At 39.2% G+C, this 12,881-nt stretch overlaps 1 protein-coding gene across 1 annotated transcript in view; it reads left to right on the top strand.

Annotated features, from left to right (window-relative positions):
- The window catches only part of TTC39C (tetratricopeptide repeat domain 39C), a 108,680-nt gene extending 100,266 nt beyond the window's left edge, over positions 1-8,414 (top strand). The window contains exons 10-14 of the mRNA XM_039217951.1: positions 68-191; positions 4,461-4,558; positions 5,635-5,739; positions 7,080-7,118; positions 7,652-8,414. Of these exons, the coding sequence (XP_039073882.1) occupies positions 68-191; positions 4,461-4,558; positions 5,635-5,739; positions 7,080-7,118; positions 7,652-7,741 (456 nt within the window). The 3' untranslated portion in view covers positions 7,742-8,414. The remainder of the gene's footprint in view (positions 1-67; positions 192-4,460; positions 4,559-5,634; positions 5,740-7,079; positions 7,119-7,651) is intronic.
- Positions 8,415-12,881: the final 4,467 nt, after the last annotated feature.

Below are 12,881 nucleotides of genomic sequence, written 5' to 3'. Positions count from 1 at the left end.
TGTGCTTTTTTTTTTTTTATTTGAATTCGTTTCCCCAAACCCAGCATGATCATTTTCACACTTACAGGCAGAGAGGTTTCGGAAGGCAGCTCCAACCAGAGCGCTGTGTGTGTTGGCCTCCATCGAAGTGCTATACCTGTGGAAAGCCCTTCCCAACTGCTCCTTCCCCAACCTGCAGAGGATGAGTCAAGGTAAAAACAAAACTGTATGCATTGCCGGTTTCTTTGGTTTCCCATTAACGTTATCTGATTCTGAAGGTATAGTTCTGTCATTCTTGAATTAGGTGGTGTGGTGACGAAGAATGTTCCATTGCTTATAGATGATAGATGCAGACAGCACAGGAACGTATGGACGTGTTCGCATCGTTAGCAGTGTGTGCTGAGGCACACTGACCACAAAGTGTCACTGATTTTTACAGCCCTGGGGGTTGCTGAAAGCATACTTCCCCCACCCCTAATAAAAGCCCTTTGTTTTATATAGGTTTGGTTCACATTTATTAAAATGCATAGATAGTAAGTATCTGGTTCATGGAGTTTTGACAAATCTATGCATGCTGGCATCTGCCACCACAGTGAAGATCTAGAACATTCCCAACCACCCCTGTAATTTCCTTAGTGCACTTTCTTGGTCAGTCCCCACCCAAAGGCAACCACTGTTCTGATTTCTCTCTCCACAGATTACTTTTGCCTGTCCTTGAACTTCATAGAAGTTCAGACCATGTGTACTTTTCATTGCTTGGCTTCCTTTTTTCAGCATAGCACCTGTGGGAGTGACCCACGTTGTAGCCCGTGTCAGTAGTTCGTTCCTCACACCTGCTGAGCGGCGCTTCACCGTGGGTGTGGCTAAATCCGTACCATGGTGTGTTTACCTTGTCTCCTGTCAGCAGATGTTTGCTTTGTTTCTGGTTTGTTAGCCATCATGAGTAAAGCTGCTACAAACATACATACATAAGTGTACTTGTCTTTTGTGTGGACATCACATGCTCATTGCTCTTGACTAAATACCTAGGAGTGTAATTAGAAGCCTAGATTTTTGATTCATGTATTTAAAAAAAAAAAAAATAGGACCATAGGTTATGGTAATATAGCCTTTATAAAGTCATTTTTATTATAGCTGTGGGAGAAGTTCACAGGGAGAATACACAATCTTAAAGCTTTATTGCTTATTAAAGAAATACTGTAACTTTTTTTGCTAAAGCTTAATGGCAGATGTTTGATTTTTGTCTAATCTGACAAATTAGTTTGCTTTACTCTGAATTCTAGGGAAGTATAAAGTCAGACAGTGTTGTCAGAGCCAGTTTTATACGTGAGGAGACCAAAACTCAGAACAGGTAGGTGATGTGCCCAGCCCCCACTGGAGCAGGGGTCACTGCTGCTGGTCTGAGGATAACACACCAAGTGGTACAGCTTTATTCTCTCCTACAGCTTCATGCTCCAGGGAGCAGGGGGACATTTACGGCTTGCAGCTAGAGGTATGATTGCAACATGAGACTATTAGGTCAAAATAAAAACACATATGTCCAAAAATATGTTTATTTTTTATTTCTTGAGAGAGAGAAGGAGGGAGGGAGGGAGGAGAGAGAATCTCAAGCGGGCTCCACACACTCAGCATGGAGCCTGATGCACGGCTCGATCTCATGACCCTGAGATCATGACCTGAGCCAAAATCAAGAGTCGGACACAACCAACTAAGACATCCAGGCACCCCCCAAAATATGTTTTATAAAAAGTAATTTAATCTTTGGAAATGAATTCTTAGTTGCATAAATGCTGCCTTTTTTCAATTAATATTTTATATTAATATTAATATTTGGACTTAAAAATTGTCATTGAAGAAAATTTTTGTCAGATTTCTTTGCAATCACACTTTTTGATCAAATGCAGAATTATCCATTCTTCCATTCTGTCACATACTTTTATCATCAGACTTCTTGGCAGGTACCTTTAGCTTATTTCCAAAAAAAAGAAAAAAAAATCCCCCTCAAAGGTAAAACCTTTTGTCAGTGGATATCCCAGAGATCAAAGCAGTTCAACTCCAAAAGAAGTGGTGTGCAAAGGCCCTGTAATTAGAGTGTGTAGCGCTCCTGAGAGGGATTGCTTGAAAGAAAACACTTTTTGTGGATGTGCAAATTTTGCTATGTCCATTTCAAAAGAATATACGTAATTTTAAACCCATCCCTAGTTGTTGATGCAATTCTAGAATGTCTAGCAATGTCTAACTCAAAGGAACAATACAGAATTTTATTCTTGGTAATGCACAAATGTGAGATCATGTAGAGATAATTCAGACATAAATGCAAATATAAAATAGGCTGTAATTGGCAGGCACAGAAATGATTATCGCTTAATGTGACTAAATATTCTCTGACTCCCCCTCCATGTGTCAAAATAAATAGCAGTGATGTGGTCATGGAGAAAGGGAGACTCTTGGGTAAACATGATACAATTCTTTAATATCTTTGTTAAATATTAGTGCAGTTTTGAGATTGATCAGTTAGTTTCTATCATCCCCCAGTATTGAGCAGTAATGATCTAAATCTATTCAGCCATATGGAGTACAGAGAAGATCTCTGTAGAGTAATAGTTCCTGAAAACACTGGTAGTGAATGAAAGCCATCACATGCATTAATTAAATGCTGACCCAGCGTTATGTATTCAGCTTCTCAGATGGCCCCCCATCTGTAACTTCATCAGCAGGTATAGTTGGATTCTTATGTAATCATCTTGTGGTTTCATCATAGCCCTTCCCCCACCATATGCACCACATTCTTCCTCAGCATTTTATTTATTTATCCATCCATTTATTTTTAAACACTTAAATGTTTATTTTTGAGAGGGAGGTGAGGGAGAAGGAGGGGTGGGTAGAGAGAGAGAGAGAGAGAGAGAGAGGGAATGAATGAGCACACAAGCAGGGGAGGGGCAGAGAGAGAGGAAGACACGGAATCTAAAGCAAACTCCAGGCTCTGAGCTAGAAACACAGAGCCCAAGAGGGGCTCAAATCCATGAACTGTGAGATCATAACCTGAGCTGGAGTTGGGCACTTAACCAACCTAGCCACCTAGGTGTCCCTCTTCCTCTGCATTTTAAAGATATTTCTGTATATCCTCAACAGAGTGCCCAGAGTGATCCTATTAAATGAAGTCATATTTTGGGCCTCAGGGCCCTCTGTGGTTTCATCTCACTTAAAGTAAATGCCCAAGTCCATTCAGTGACCTACAATGCTCTGTGATCTGTCCACCACTTGCCGCCCTCCTCCTCCCCCACATTGTCTCTCACTGCTCTTCTTCCTTGCTCACCAGGCTCCGGCCACACTCCTTATTGTTCTTGAACACACCAGGCACACGCTGGCTTCAGTGCCTTTGCATTTTCTCTTCTTTCTGCCTGCAAATGTGCTTCTGGACATCCACATGGCTCCTTCACTCATTTCCTTCAGGTCTTTACTCAAATATCACCTTTTCATTGAGGCTTAAACTGTACACAAAGGTGTGTGTGTACACACATATGTATGTGGCTCTATTTGTAAAACCTTACCAAGTCTCCGTATCCCTGTTGTTCACTCCATAGAAACCATTAACTTCTTTCCTTCTCTGTTTGCTCCACTGTGTTTCCAGTTTCTATCCTTTTTCCTTTCCTAGGAAAAATTTAGGTGACATCCTCCAACATGTGTGCCCATCATGCACAGTAGATGGCTAGCTTCTTGAAGTGGAGGGGTCACGTTGGATGCCCCCTCGGTGACTAGTGCAGTGCATTGGTACAGATGTGGAAAGGTGCCTGCTGTATGGCTGATGACATTAGCTTGATAGAATTTTTTAAAAATATTTTTACAGTTTTAGGTTCTTAGCAAAATTGAATGGAATATACTAGAGCTTCCACATACCATGCCCCTCACTTCCCCATACACACAGCCTCCCCAGCCATCAACATCACTCCAGATGGATACATTTGTTCCAGCCAATGAGCCAATGCTGATGCATCATTAGGTTGTACATTAGGGTTCGCTCTTTGTTTTGTACATTCTGTGTGACTTGACAAATGTGTACTGACCTGTAGCCACTCTTAGAGATAGTATCTTGCAAAATAGTTTCACTGCACTAAAAATTCTGTCTTCCAGCCCTTCCTCCCTCCCTCTCCGTCCCCCAGACCTGTGGCAACTACTGCCTCCAGAGTTTTGCCTTTTCCAGAATGTCCTATAGTCGGAATCCTGCAGTATGTAGCCTTTGCAGATTGTCTCTTGTTCTTAGTAACAACATGATACAATTCCGAGTCCTCTTGGTGCACAGACGTTTGATATCTTTGCCTGTCTTTGAATAAGGATACTCACTATTGGATGAGGAAAAGGAGCCTTCTGAGTGCAAGGGGGCAGGATCTGAATAAGTCACTAAACAATGAAATACTTAACTCATGATGGTATTTAAGAAATTAAGTGAATTAGTATCCTTGCTATTTTCACTTCTCCTTAAGCTTGCCATGAAGTGGATGATTCATCTGTTGTTGGATTAAAGTATTTGCTTCTTGGTGCCATACACAAGTGTCTGGGAAACTCGGAAGATGCTGTTCAGGTAAACCCTTAATGCTGTGGCTAAGGAACGTAGACCATGAACACCTGTGTGTGCGCTTAGGAAAAAGGAAAATGGAAAAAGCATTCAACAAAACCAAACCTTCTGCTGCAGTGTGAGCTTTACCCTCTAACCCATCCGTGTCCTCTCTCCTCAGTTGCTACAAGGGGGTGGTGGTGGATACTAGTTAGTAATGGAACTTCAGATTCTTAGAGTGCTTCTTTACACACAGGCTTGTCTTCGGGCAGGAGTTCCTTATCAAAGATGACAGTCTCGGAGGAGGAGGAAATGAGGATGCAGACAGTTTTAAAGGAACAAAATGAAGCCTCCTAGTTAGATAAATCCCGAAAATGCTCAGATATGTTAGTGTGTGTTCCCTTTTCCTGTGTCTGTAACTGCAGATTACCGAGGCAACGCTGGAGGTGAGGTTTAGAAAAGTGTTTGCTTAAGATGCTCTGCATACATACTGTATGGAAAAGAACTATTTGTTATTTTTAAACATAGTTGGGGGAATTTTTCTAAGGTTTTTATGTGGTTGGATATTCTAAAGTATATCCCCATGTAATTTTGATTGCTCTTTGAAAGAGTTCATTTACAAAAGCCTTGGCTTTTCAATCCTAGAGTGTTGACATACTTGTATTTTATAATTTTAATTTTTCAGCATGGGGTCATGATGGTGTACAGCTCTGAGTAGCCTGCTTTAGATCATATACTGAAGTATTAGCGAGATATAGTCAAGAGCTGATTCTTGGCTTGTGCGCTTCCTGTTTCAAATATTGGTACGTTAATTAGAGATGCCGATAAGGATGTTCTCAGCAACAAAATCAGTAGAGCCTAAGTTGTCAACTGGAAAAATAAGGAGCACAAATTGGGCTGATGGATGGGTAGCATAGCCTGGAGGCAAGCATGCATGGGGCTTGTGAGATATGGATGAGGACCAGAAGAAATAAGGATGCAAAACAAAAAGAGAACATCTGATCTAGAGTACGGGGATGAGTCCCCCTTTCTGTCTCCTTAAGGTGCAATGAACCCTAAGTAGGAAAATGAGTTAATTGTAAAAACATTTGTATTACTTTCAGTTCTTTCAGCGCGCTGTTAAAGATGAGTTGTGTCGTCAGAATAACTTATACGTCCAGCCATATGCTTGCTATGAACTTGGCTGTCTTCTATTAGACAAACCGGAGGTAAGACCTTATACAGTTCAAAGAATGTTCATTGGCAAAAACGTGCAGGTGAGCAGGCACAAAGCATCCTTTGTTTGAAGTCAATGAATTGAACTTAGTGGGTTTTTGTTTTTGTTTTCCTGGACATCATATAGGATGAATCCAAGAAGCAAATAATCCTCTTTTACTGTGTTTAATGAGACAGTTTCTTCCCAGGAATTAGAAGAATAAATGTACCTTTTTGGACAAAAACTCACTTGAGGGGAAGATCATTGCCATTTTTAGGATGGTATGATACGATGTAGTGCGGCTTATTCAGAAGAACACGGATTTGCACTCTGATTCTAGCTCTGCCTTCACCTTAGTGTAGGATGCTGGCTACATTACTGAACCACATATCTTCCTCCTAATATGTATAACAGGATGAAAAATACCTGCCTTGGCAAGTGAATAGAGATTATGGTGAGAATAAATGAGGATGATGTGATGATTGCTTTAAAAATTTTAGAATACCATATAAATTTGACAGTATTAAGTTGTGTATTTAAGTATATTGGGACAGTTTTGTTAAACAACTGGATTTGCTTATACCTTCCCCCCCCTTTTTTTTTTTTACAAATTATTTTTTTTTTTTTACAAATAGTTTATTGTGCTTATACCTTCTTTTACAAGCTCAGTTACATAATACTAGCTTTAAAAGATTCTAATTTTTAGTAAGTTCATTGTACTTTCAAATAAATAGACTTTCTAAAAGTAGAGCTCAATCACCAGAAATATGATTCAAACCTGACACTTAAATAGGTAGTCCATCTCCCCAAATATAGGCTTGTAATTGGTAAGTCCTTTGATATTCTAATTTTGCCAAAGTAGAAAAGGCAAGTTTTGTGAATTTTTGTGGAAAATCCAAACACCATATTCTTTAGAAAAAGTTTTACTCTTAATACAGCCTTAGAATGTATACTTAAAATATAATAAGGCTGGTCTGTTTCTAGAAACACGAAGCTGATGTCCTCAACCAGTAATGCCCTCAAAAGATCTAATTTATTTATGTCAAGTAAACTTTCTAATAATCATCAATTTTAGGTACCTCAGTAAGATCTTAAGCTATAATAACCCTTCCAAGCTGTTAATCTTTTGTTGTATATATAATGAGGGTTATGCACAGTTAGTTAGTATTTCCGTAATGTTAACTTAACAAGTATCATTAAAGAAAAATTGAGTCAGTGAACTTGAATGTGCAGTTGACTTACCTCTGTGTCTCCTGTGACTTGTTTTAACTAATCTATCCTGTTATAACATTTTCTGCTTGAGTGTGTATAAATATAATATTAAAAGATATCATGTTTTTCTTATATTCATAGACTGTAGCAAGAGGCAGAGCTCTACTTCTTCAAGCAAAGGTAAAAATACTGTATCTACTTTTTTCCAGGGCCCTTCTTCTCTCTGTTGTGTCCACTTGAGTCTGAATTTTGTGAGATGATTGCTCTGATTGATATTTCTGGAAAGGAAAAGTAATAACTGATTCTGCGAGCTCTTGCTTTTAAGCGAAATTACTAATAACATAAGAAACTCATGAAATTGCCCATCCCACTTTATAAACACACTTCTTGTTTGAGTGGGAAAATAACTTTTGATTTCATAACTACTTGAATGAAGAATTTCTAATAGCAGATTAGATTGAACAGAATTCAAGACTACTATTTCAGGAATAACATGATGACAGTTCTCCAAAGACAGCATTAATGACATTCTCCTGGACATTTTAAAAATGAACCCAAAGTTGGAGGTCTGGGAAATACGAAAATTGAGTGGATGGGAAGCAGTGTGAGGGATTTCACTTCCGGAAGCATGAAACTGTGTGGCTTACCTCTCAGTGTTTCAGAAGGCTTACTTAGTTCAGAGAGTCCATAAATCTCTTTCTTTGGTCTTCCAGGAGGATTTCTCTGGCTACGACTTTGAAAACAGATTGCATGTCCGCATCCATGCTGCTCTGGCCTCTCTGAGGGAGCTGGTTCCTCAGTGATAGACTTGGAGTTCCTGCTCTGTCCCTCCCCACCAGGTTCTGCACTTTAAAATAAAAGCAGAGGACACAGCTCTTCCGGAAGCCTGAAGACCGGCTTTTCTTCTGAAAACCACCTGTGCCAGGGACACATTTCCCAGTTAGGCTGACATTAAAGATCTCCTCTTTTAAACATATAGCTAAAAAGTAATAATAATGAGGATACTAGTAATTATAACTAACCACCTGGGGAGAGGGTTAAGTGACCTTGTTCAAACATTTTAGTTTTGTGATTTATTATTTTTAAAATAAAAGCCAACTAAATATTCAACCTGTGATCTTCTAGGAACGCCTACCTTAAGCACACATCCGACTGCATAACACTAGGAGGCACCTGTAAAATTATCAACAGTATTATGACATAGCATTTATATTGTGTTTTGAAAAAAATAAAAGTGCTTTCTAGCGTTTACTTTTTCCTTTAACAGCACAGGTATTCTTATTCCTGTTGTCTAGACAATGAAACTCAGGCACAAGAAGGCCAACTGACTTATCCCAATCAATTATTCCTGTTATCAGTGGAGCAGTGAATAGAACGCAGATCTCCTGACCACAGAATATTCTTGTAAAACAAAATGTGTTAATAACCCAGAATTTTATGTTTCCCTTATTAAAACACAAATGCTTTTCAGCTGGAGTTGTGTCATCAAAAATACTTCTCTCCAGATCGTCTACAGAATGCTTCAAAGTAATGAACACCTTTTTCCTTTGAAAGCCAACCATGTGTAGAAGCAAGTAGATAGTTGTACAATCAAAAACTAATTTATTAGAAAGCCTCATCTGTAGGCTAGATAGATAACACCTATATTTTAGGAGTTTCCTTTTCTTTGTGATAAATGGTCTCATTACTGACTTTTGGAGGTCTTTTAACAAATTACTTGACAAGGTTATTCTTGAATGAACATAGGTTTTTGGTTTTTGGTTTTTTTTTTTTTCTCCTCAGAATATTTGCTGGTGAAGGATTTTCTAAGCTATCTATTGCCGAGATTTCATCATTTTCTCCTTAGCTCAGGTTATTCTCTAAAAGGAGTTTAAAGTTAATTTTTAATCCTCCATTGCTAATTTTTATTGTCATTTAATTCACCTCTTAGCCCAGTACTGCACACCTTTGGTTTTTGAAGTCTAAACACCTCAATCACTTGAGAATTTCTGTCATAATTATGTGCCTAACTTGGCTCAGGTTTAAGGTTAGATTTTTAAAAATTTATACTGCACTAAAGAGAGTATCATCTTGGGGTGTCATTTATTTACATATCCTTGTAGCTGAAGCACGAGCTCATGTGATATTAATACTTTACTGTTTCTTTTAAACATAGTAACTGCTAGGATAGAGACAGTTTTAACCTACTTAATCTGATTGAGGAATGATAATTTCTTTGAAAGAAATAATTATTCCTCACTGACTCTAACTAAATTATATTCATGATTCCTCACTTCCAAAGTGTTTTGTTCACGTTGACTCTTTCTGGTGTGAATCCTGCATGGATTTCTGACCCTAGCTGGAGAGAAAAGATTGCTATCTTTACATTCAGTGAATGAGTAGATCTGGAAGCCAAGTAGATGCTCTCTGAAGAGAAAATTTGGTGTTTAAAAATACTGGAAGCCTAATTCCCTTGAGGCTTAAGGGAAGAATGTTATGAATTTATGAGGCATGGTCCTAGTCATGGTGTATAGCATAGGAGCCAGACTTCCCAGTTAGGGTTCTGGAGGATTCTGAATCCTGACGTTCTTGCTTCAGGTCATACTCACTTGAATTTTCAGTTCAAATATTGTTTGAACTGTTATGCAGGATTCAAAGATTACATGAAGCCCTGTGCTTTAGAATTAAACAGAAATTATTCCCTGCACTCACAGCTTTAAACATTTGTTTGTATTTCTCCAGAAAGATTTCAGGATTCAAGTAAGTTTGTGTTCAGTTCACAGACCATTTTAATAGAGTTCGGTCTGTTTGGAACTCTGCCTACATCTGGTGCAGGATAGCCCCTGTGGTTTGTGTGAGTTAACAGGGTGGTAGAGTATGGAGATGGGGTAGGAAATGATTCTAAGGTCTCGAACAAAAACCACAGTGCAGTAGATAGTACCATTAGCTTGAAACCTGAGTACATTTCTGAGTTGAGTAATTCATCACATTTTCTGGCCTGTGTGCCATGACTTGACCAGCCTGTGAACTGTGATCTACCTAGAAACTTAGCTTGGTATGAGTTGCTCTTTACCTGTTGCAGATGAAGAAAATGATGCTATAACAAGAACAGTTTGCTGTTCTATGTCTGCTTTTTTATGCTGGCATCACTCCTTTTTCATTCCTATTTTGGAGGCTCTTAAATGGATATTCTAATTTATGAGTGTCAAATGTATTTTTGTATTAGATTTTGCCTATGATGAGAGAAATCTTGAATGTATACTTATGTACCCTGAACACATAATTTGTCACAGTTGGGAGACATGGTCTAATAATGTGATCTATGTACCTTTGTCGTTAAAATATTTAAGAATTTTTGGTTAGGTTAGGTGTCTTTGATTTTAGCACATGATAGCTAAGTTTTTGAGCCAGTGAAGTATGTCAGATGTCACAGATAATTAGGAATTTATTGTTGAATATTGTACAAGTCAATGATTTATAGAGTTTGCACTTTTATGCTTCTGCCAACTAAAAGGACAGTGCATATTTGATTTTTAAAATAGACACACACGTGTGTGTATTCCTTTGCTGTGTAACTTTCTTCGTTGATTCCTTCCTTAAGCAAATAGTAGTGACAAGTCTATACAAATGAATCTGAATTGATGAAGATACACATTGACAGTCACGATGCACTGTTTGGTGTTTCTTATATATTTTTGAATCCTGTTGGTAAATTTTGTAGAAAAAAATGGTTAAGCTCCTATCATCCCAAAAAGATACATAGTAGAGGGAGGAGACTTGGAAGCCTGGAAAGATAAAAGGACAGCAAGGGTTCAGGAGCAGGAGATGGGAAAATTGGCCCATAAAAGATGTTCTCCTTCTTCAGTAATGTGTAGATTGCCCAGTGCACATTGTGATTGGCTGTCTTGTGAAAACTAGGAAGGAGACTGGGGATTGTAACCTGGGTGAGCTGTGGGTTACACTTTGTCCAGCCACAGGCCAGTGGCTTGCAAATTTTAGTTGTACAAATTAGCACTCCTTTGAAAGTCTAACTCAGTAGCTGTGAGGTAGGATTTAGCAAGGCATTTTTAACAAGCTCCTAAAAATGACTCCAGTGCAAGTGGTCTACACTGGAACAACACTACCCTAGGTCATCATCTTTTGGTAAGTATTTAGTAAATCTGAGAGAGAATCCAAACACAATTATATAGCAAGGTTATGCTCCTAGAGTGTATTATCATTGGGCCACTGATGAAATGTTTCTAATCCACTGGCTTTCTGAAGCAGGAGATCCCTGAGTTTTAAAGAAGGATGTAGTCAGGTGAAAATGATGGCTAGAAGATCATCTCAGGCCTTGGACCTGATGAACAAAGGCACCGAGGTGACAAAAAGCATGTGTGTTCAGGCCAGTCTCTCGAGAGTCAAGTGGGAACAAAATAAAATTTGAATTATACAGAGGTCATGCCAAAAACTTTGAACTTCCATGAAGTAAGTACAGGGAACAAAGAGCAATGCAAAACAAAGTAGATTAACCTTTTGTACTTAGATCCCTAGCAACTTAAAGGGAGGACAAGAATGTAAAACCACATGAAATCATTAAGAGTTCTAGAAATCAAAGCAGCAAATAGCAGTTTAAAAGTTTTTGGTTAAATGTTTTCACTGTAACAATTTGCCTTTCAGAGGGACTTGGACAAAAGAGTCCTAGATGAAATGTGAAGAGTAAAGGCTGGACATGAATTGCAGGTATTCTGCCCAGTACCTAAGACCTGTGTGTCCAAGGTGGCCTGCCAAGGTTAGGCTACAGAAGCATAAATGTCTCTAATTCCCAAAGATGCCATAAATGGGGTTTGTACGTGGGGTTTTTAGGTCAGTTTCATTCTGTCTTTGGCTAAATATATTATGAACTAAAGCACCACAAATCATGACAGCTTCATTTCACTTTTATCCACCAAAGTGGGGCTGGGGCTGTGGCAAAGGACAAGTACCATCTGCAGACCTATCATCACAGTCTAAAATTAGCATGTCTCTTTTTAAAATGCAATCTTCAGAAGAGGGAGTCATATGATGGGCACTGAGTAACTTATTGGAAAGATTTAATATCTATAGAAAGTGCTCTGTGCAGCTTAGATGGAGACTGGGGCCCTCTCAGTATTGCCTCTTAAGAGCTCTGGAAGCCTTAACTTTTCTGATTTTTTTAAAAGTTTTTTTTAATCGCATCTATGCCTTGAAGATGTTTGATGGTTAACTTACAATGGTTTTTGTTTAAATATTTGAAAATGAATTACATTGAAGCCTGTTTGAAGTTTGGTCATCATGATTATGGTGGTAGTTAATGCCCAGCTCAAATATATGAGCCTAGATAGGTGAAAGAGCAGGGAGCCAGGTATTTGAAATGAGTCGATGTGCCTTTACTTTGGTCTGAATTGCAACCGGTTGATGATAGTTGGGTTTGGGGAGGAATGGTTGTGCCTGAGGTATGGCCAGATTACAGAAAGTGGAAACATTATTGTCACATTCTCTTCCCACAGGCGATCTTCTCAAAAGGGAAAGTACTGTGTTGCGTAAAATCATTGGTTCTCTTTAACACCAGTGTTAATGTATACCGTGACAGGCTATTCTTCGGAAAGGTGGCTGAAAAGAGTAACCCTGTGGGAGAAGAGATAGTGCAAAGAGGCGAGGCGGCGACTGCAAGAAATGACATAAATCTGTTTCCTTCTACACCAGCTCTTATTTTATAATGAGCGATGAGAAGTGGAAAGGCCGTCGCCTTGACCGACTTCTGGACGTTTGGAAACGCCAGTTTCCCTACGCCCCGTTTGTATTCTACAAAAGGCTAGAAAAGGCGAAGCCCACCTGCCCGCCTGGCCCGCGGAGTCGGAACCTTTGTCCCTTTCGGCTCCCCATTGGCTGGGGACGCCGAGGCTCCGCCTCCTCTCGTGGAGCCTCAGCGGGGGCGGGGGGAGGGACTTTGTGACGCACGCCCTG

Source organism: Hyaena hyaena, unplaced genomic scaffold (assembly GCF_003009895.1).
Source record: "Hyaena hyaena isolate Hyena2069 unplaced genomic scaffold, ASM300989v1 scaffold_14, whole genome shotgun sequence".
Classification (NCBI taxonomy): Eukaryota; Metazoa; Chordata; class Mammalia; order Carnivora; family Hyaenidae; genus Hyaena; species Hyaena hyaena.
This window is presented reverse-complemented; position numbering and strand designations above follow the sequence as displayed.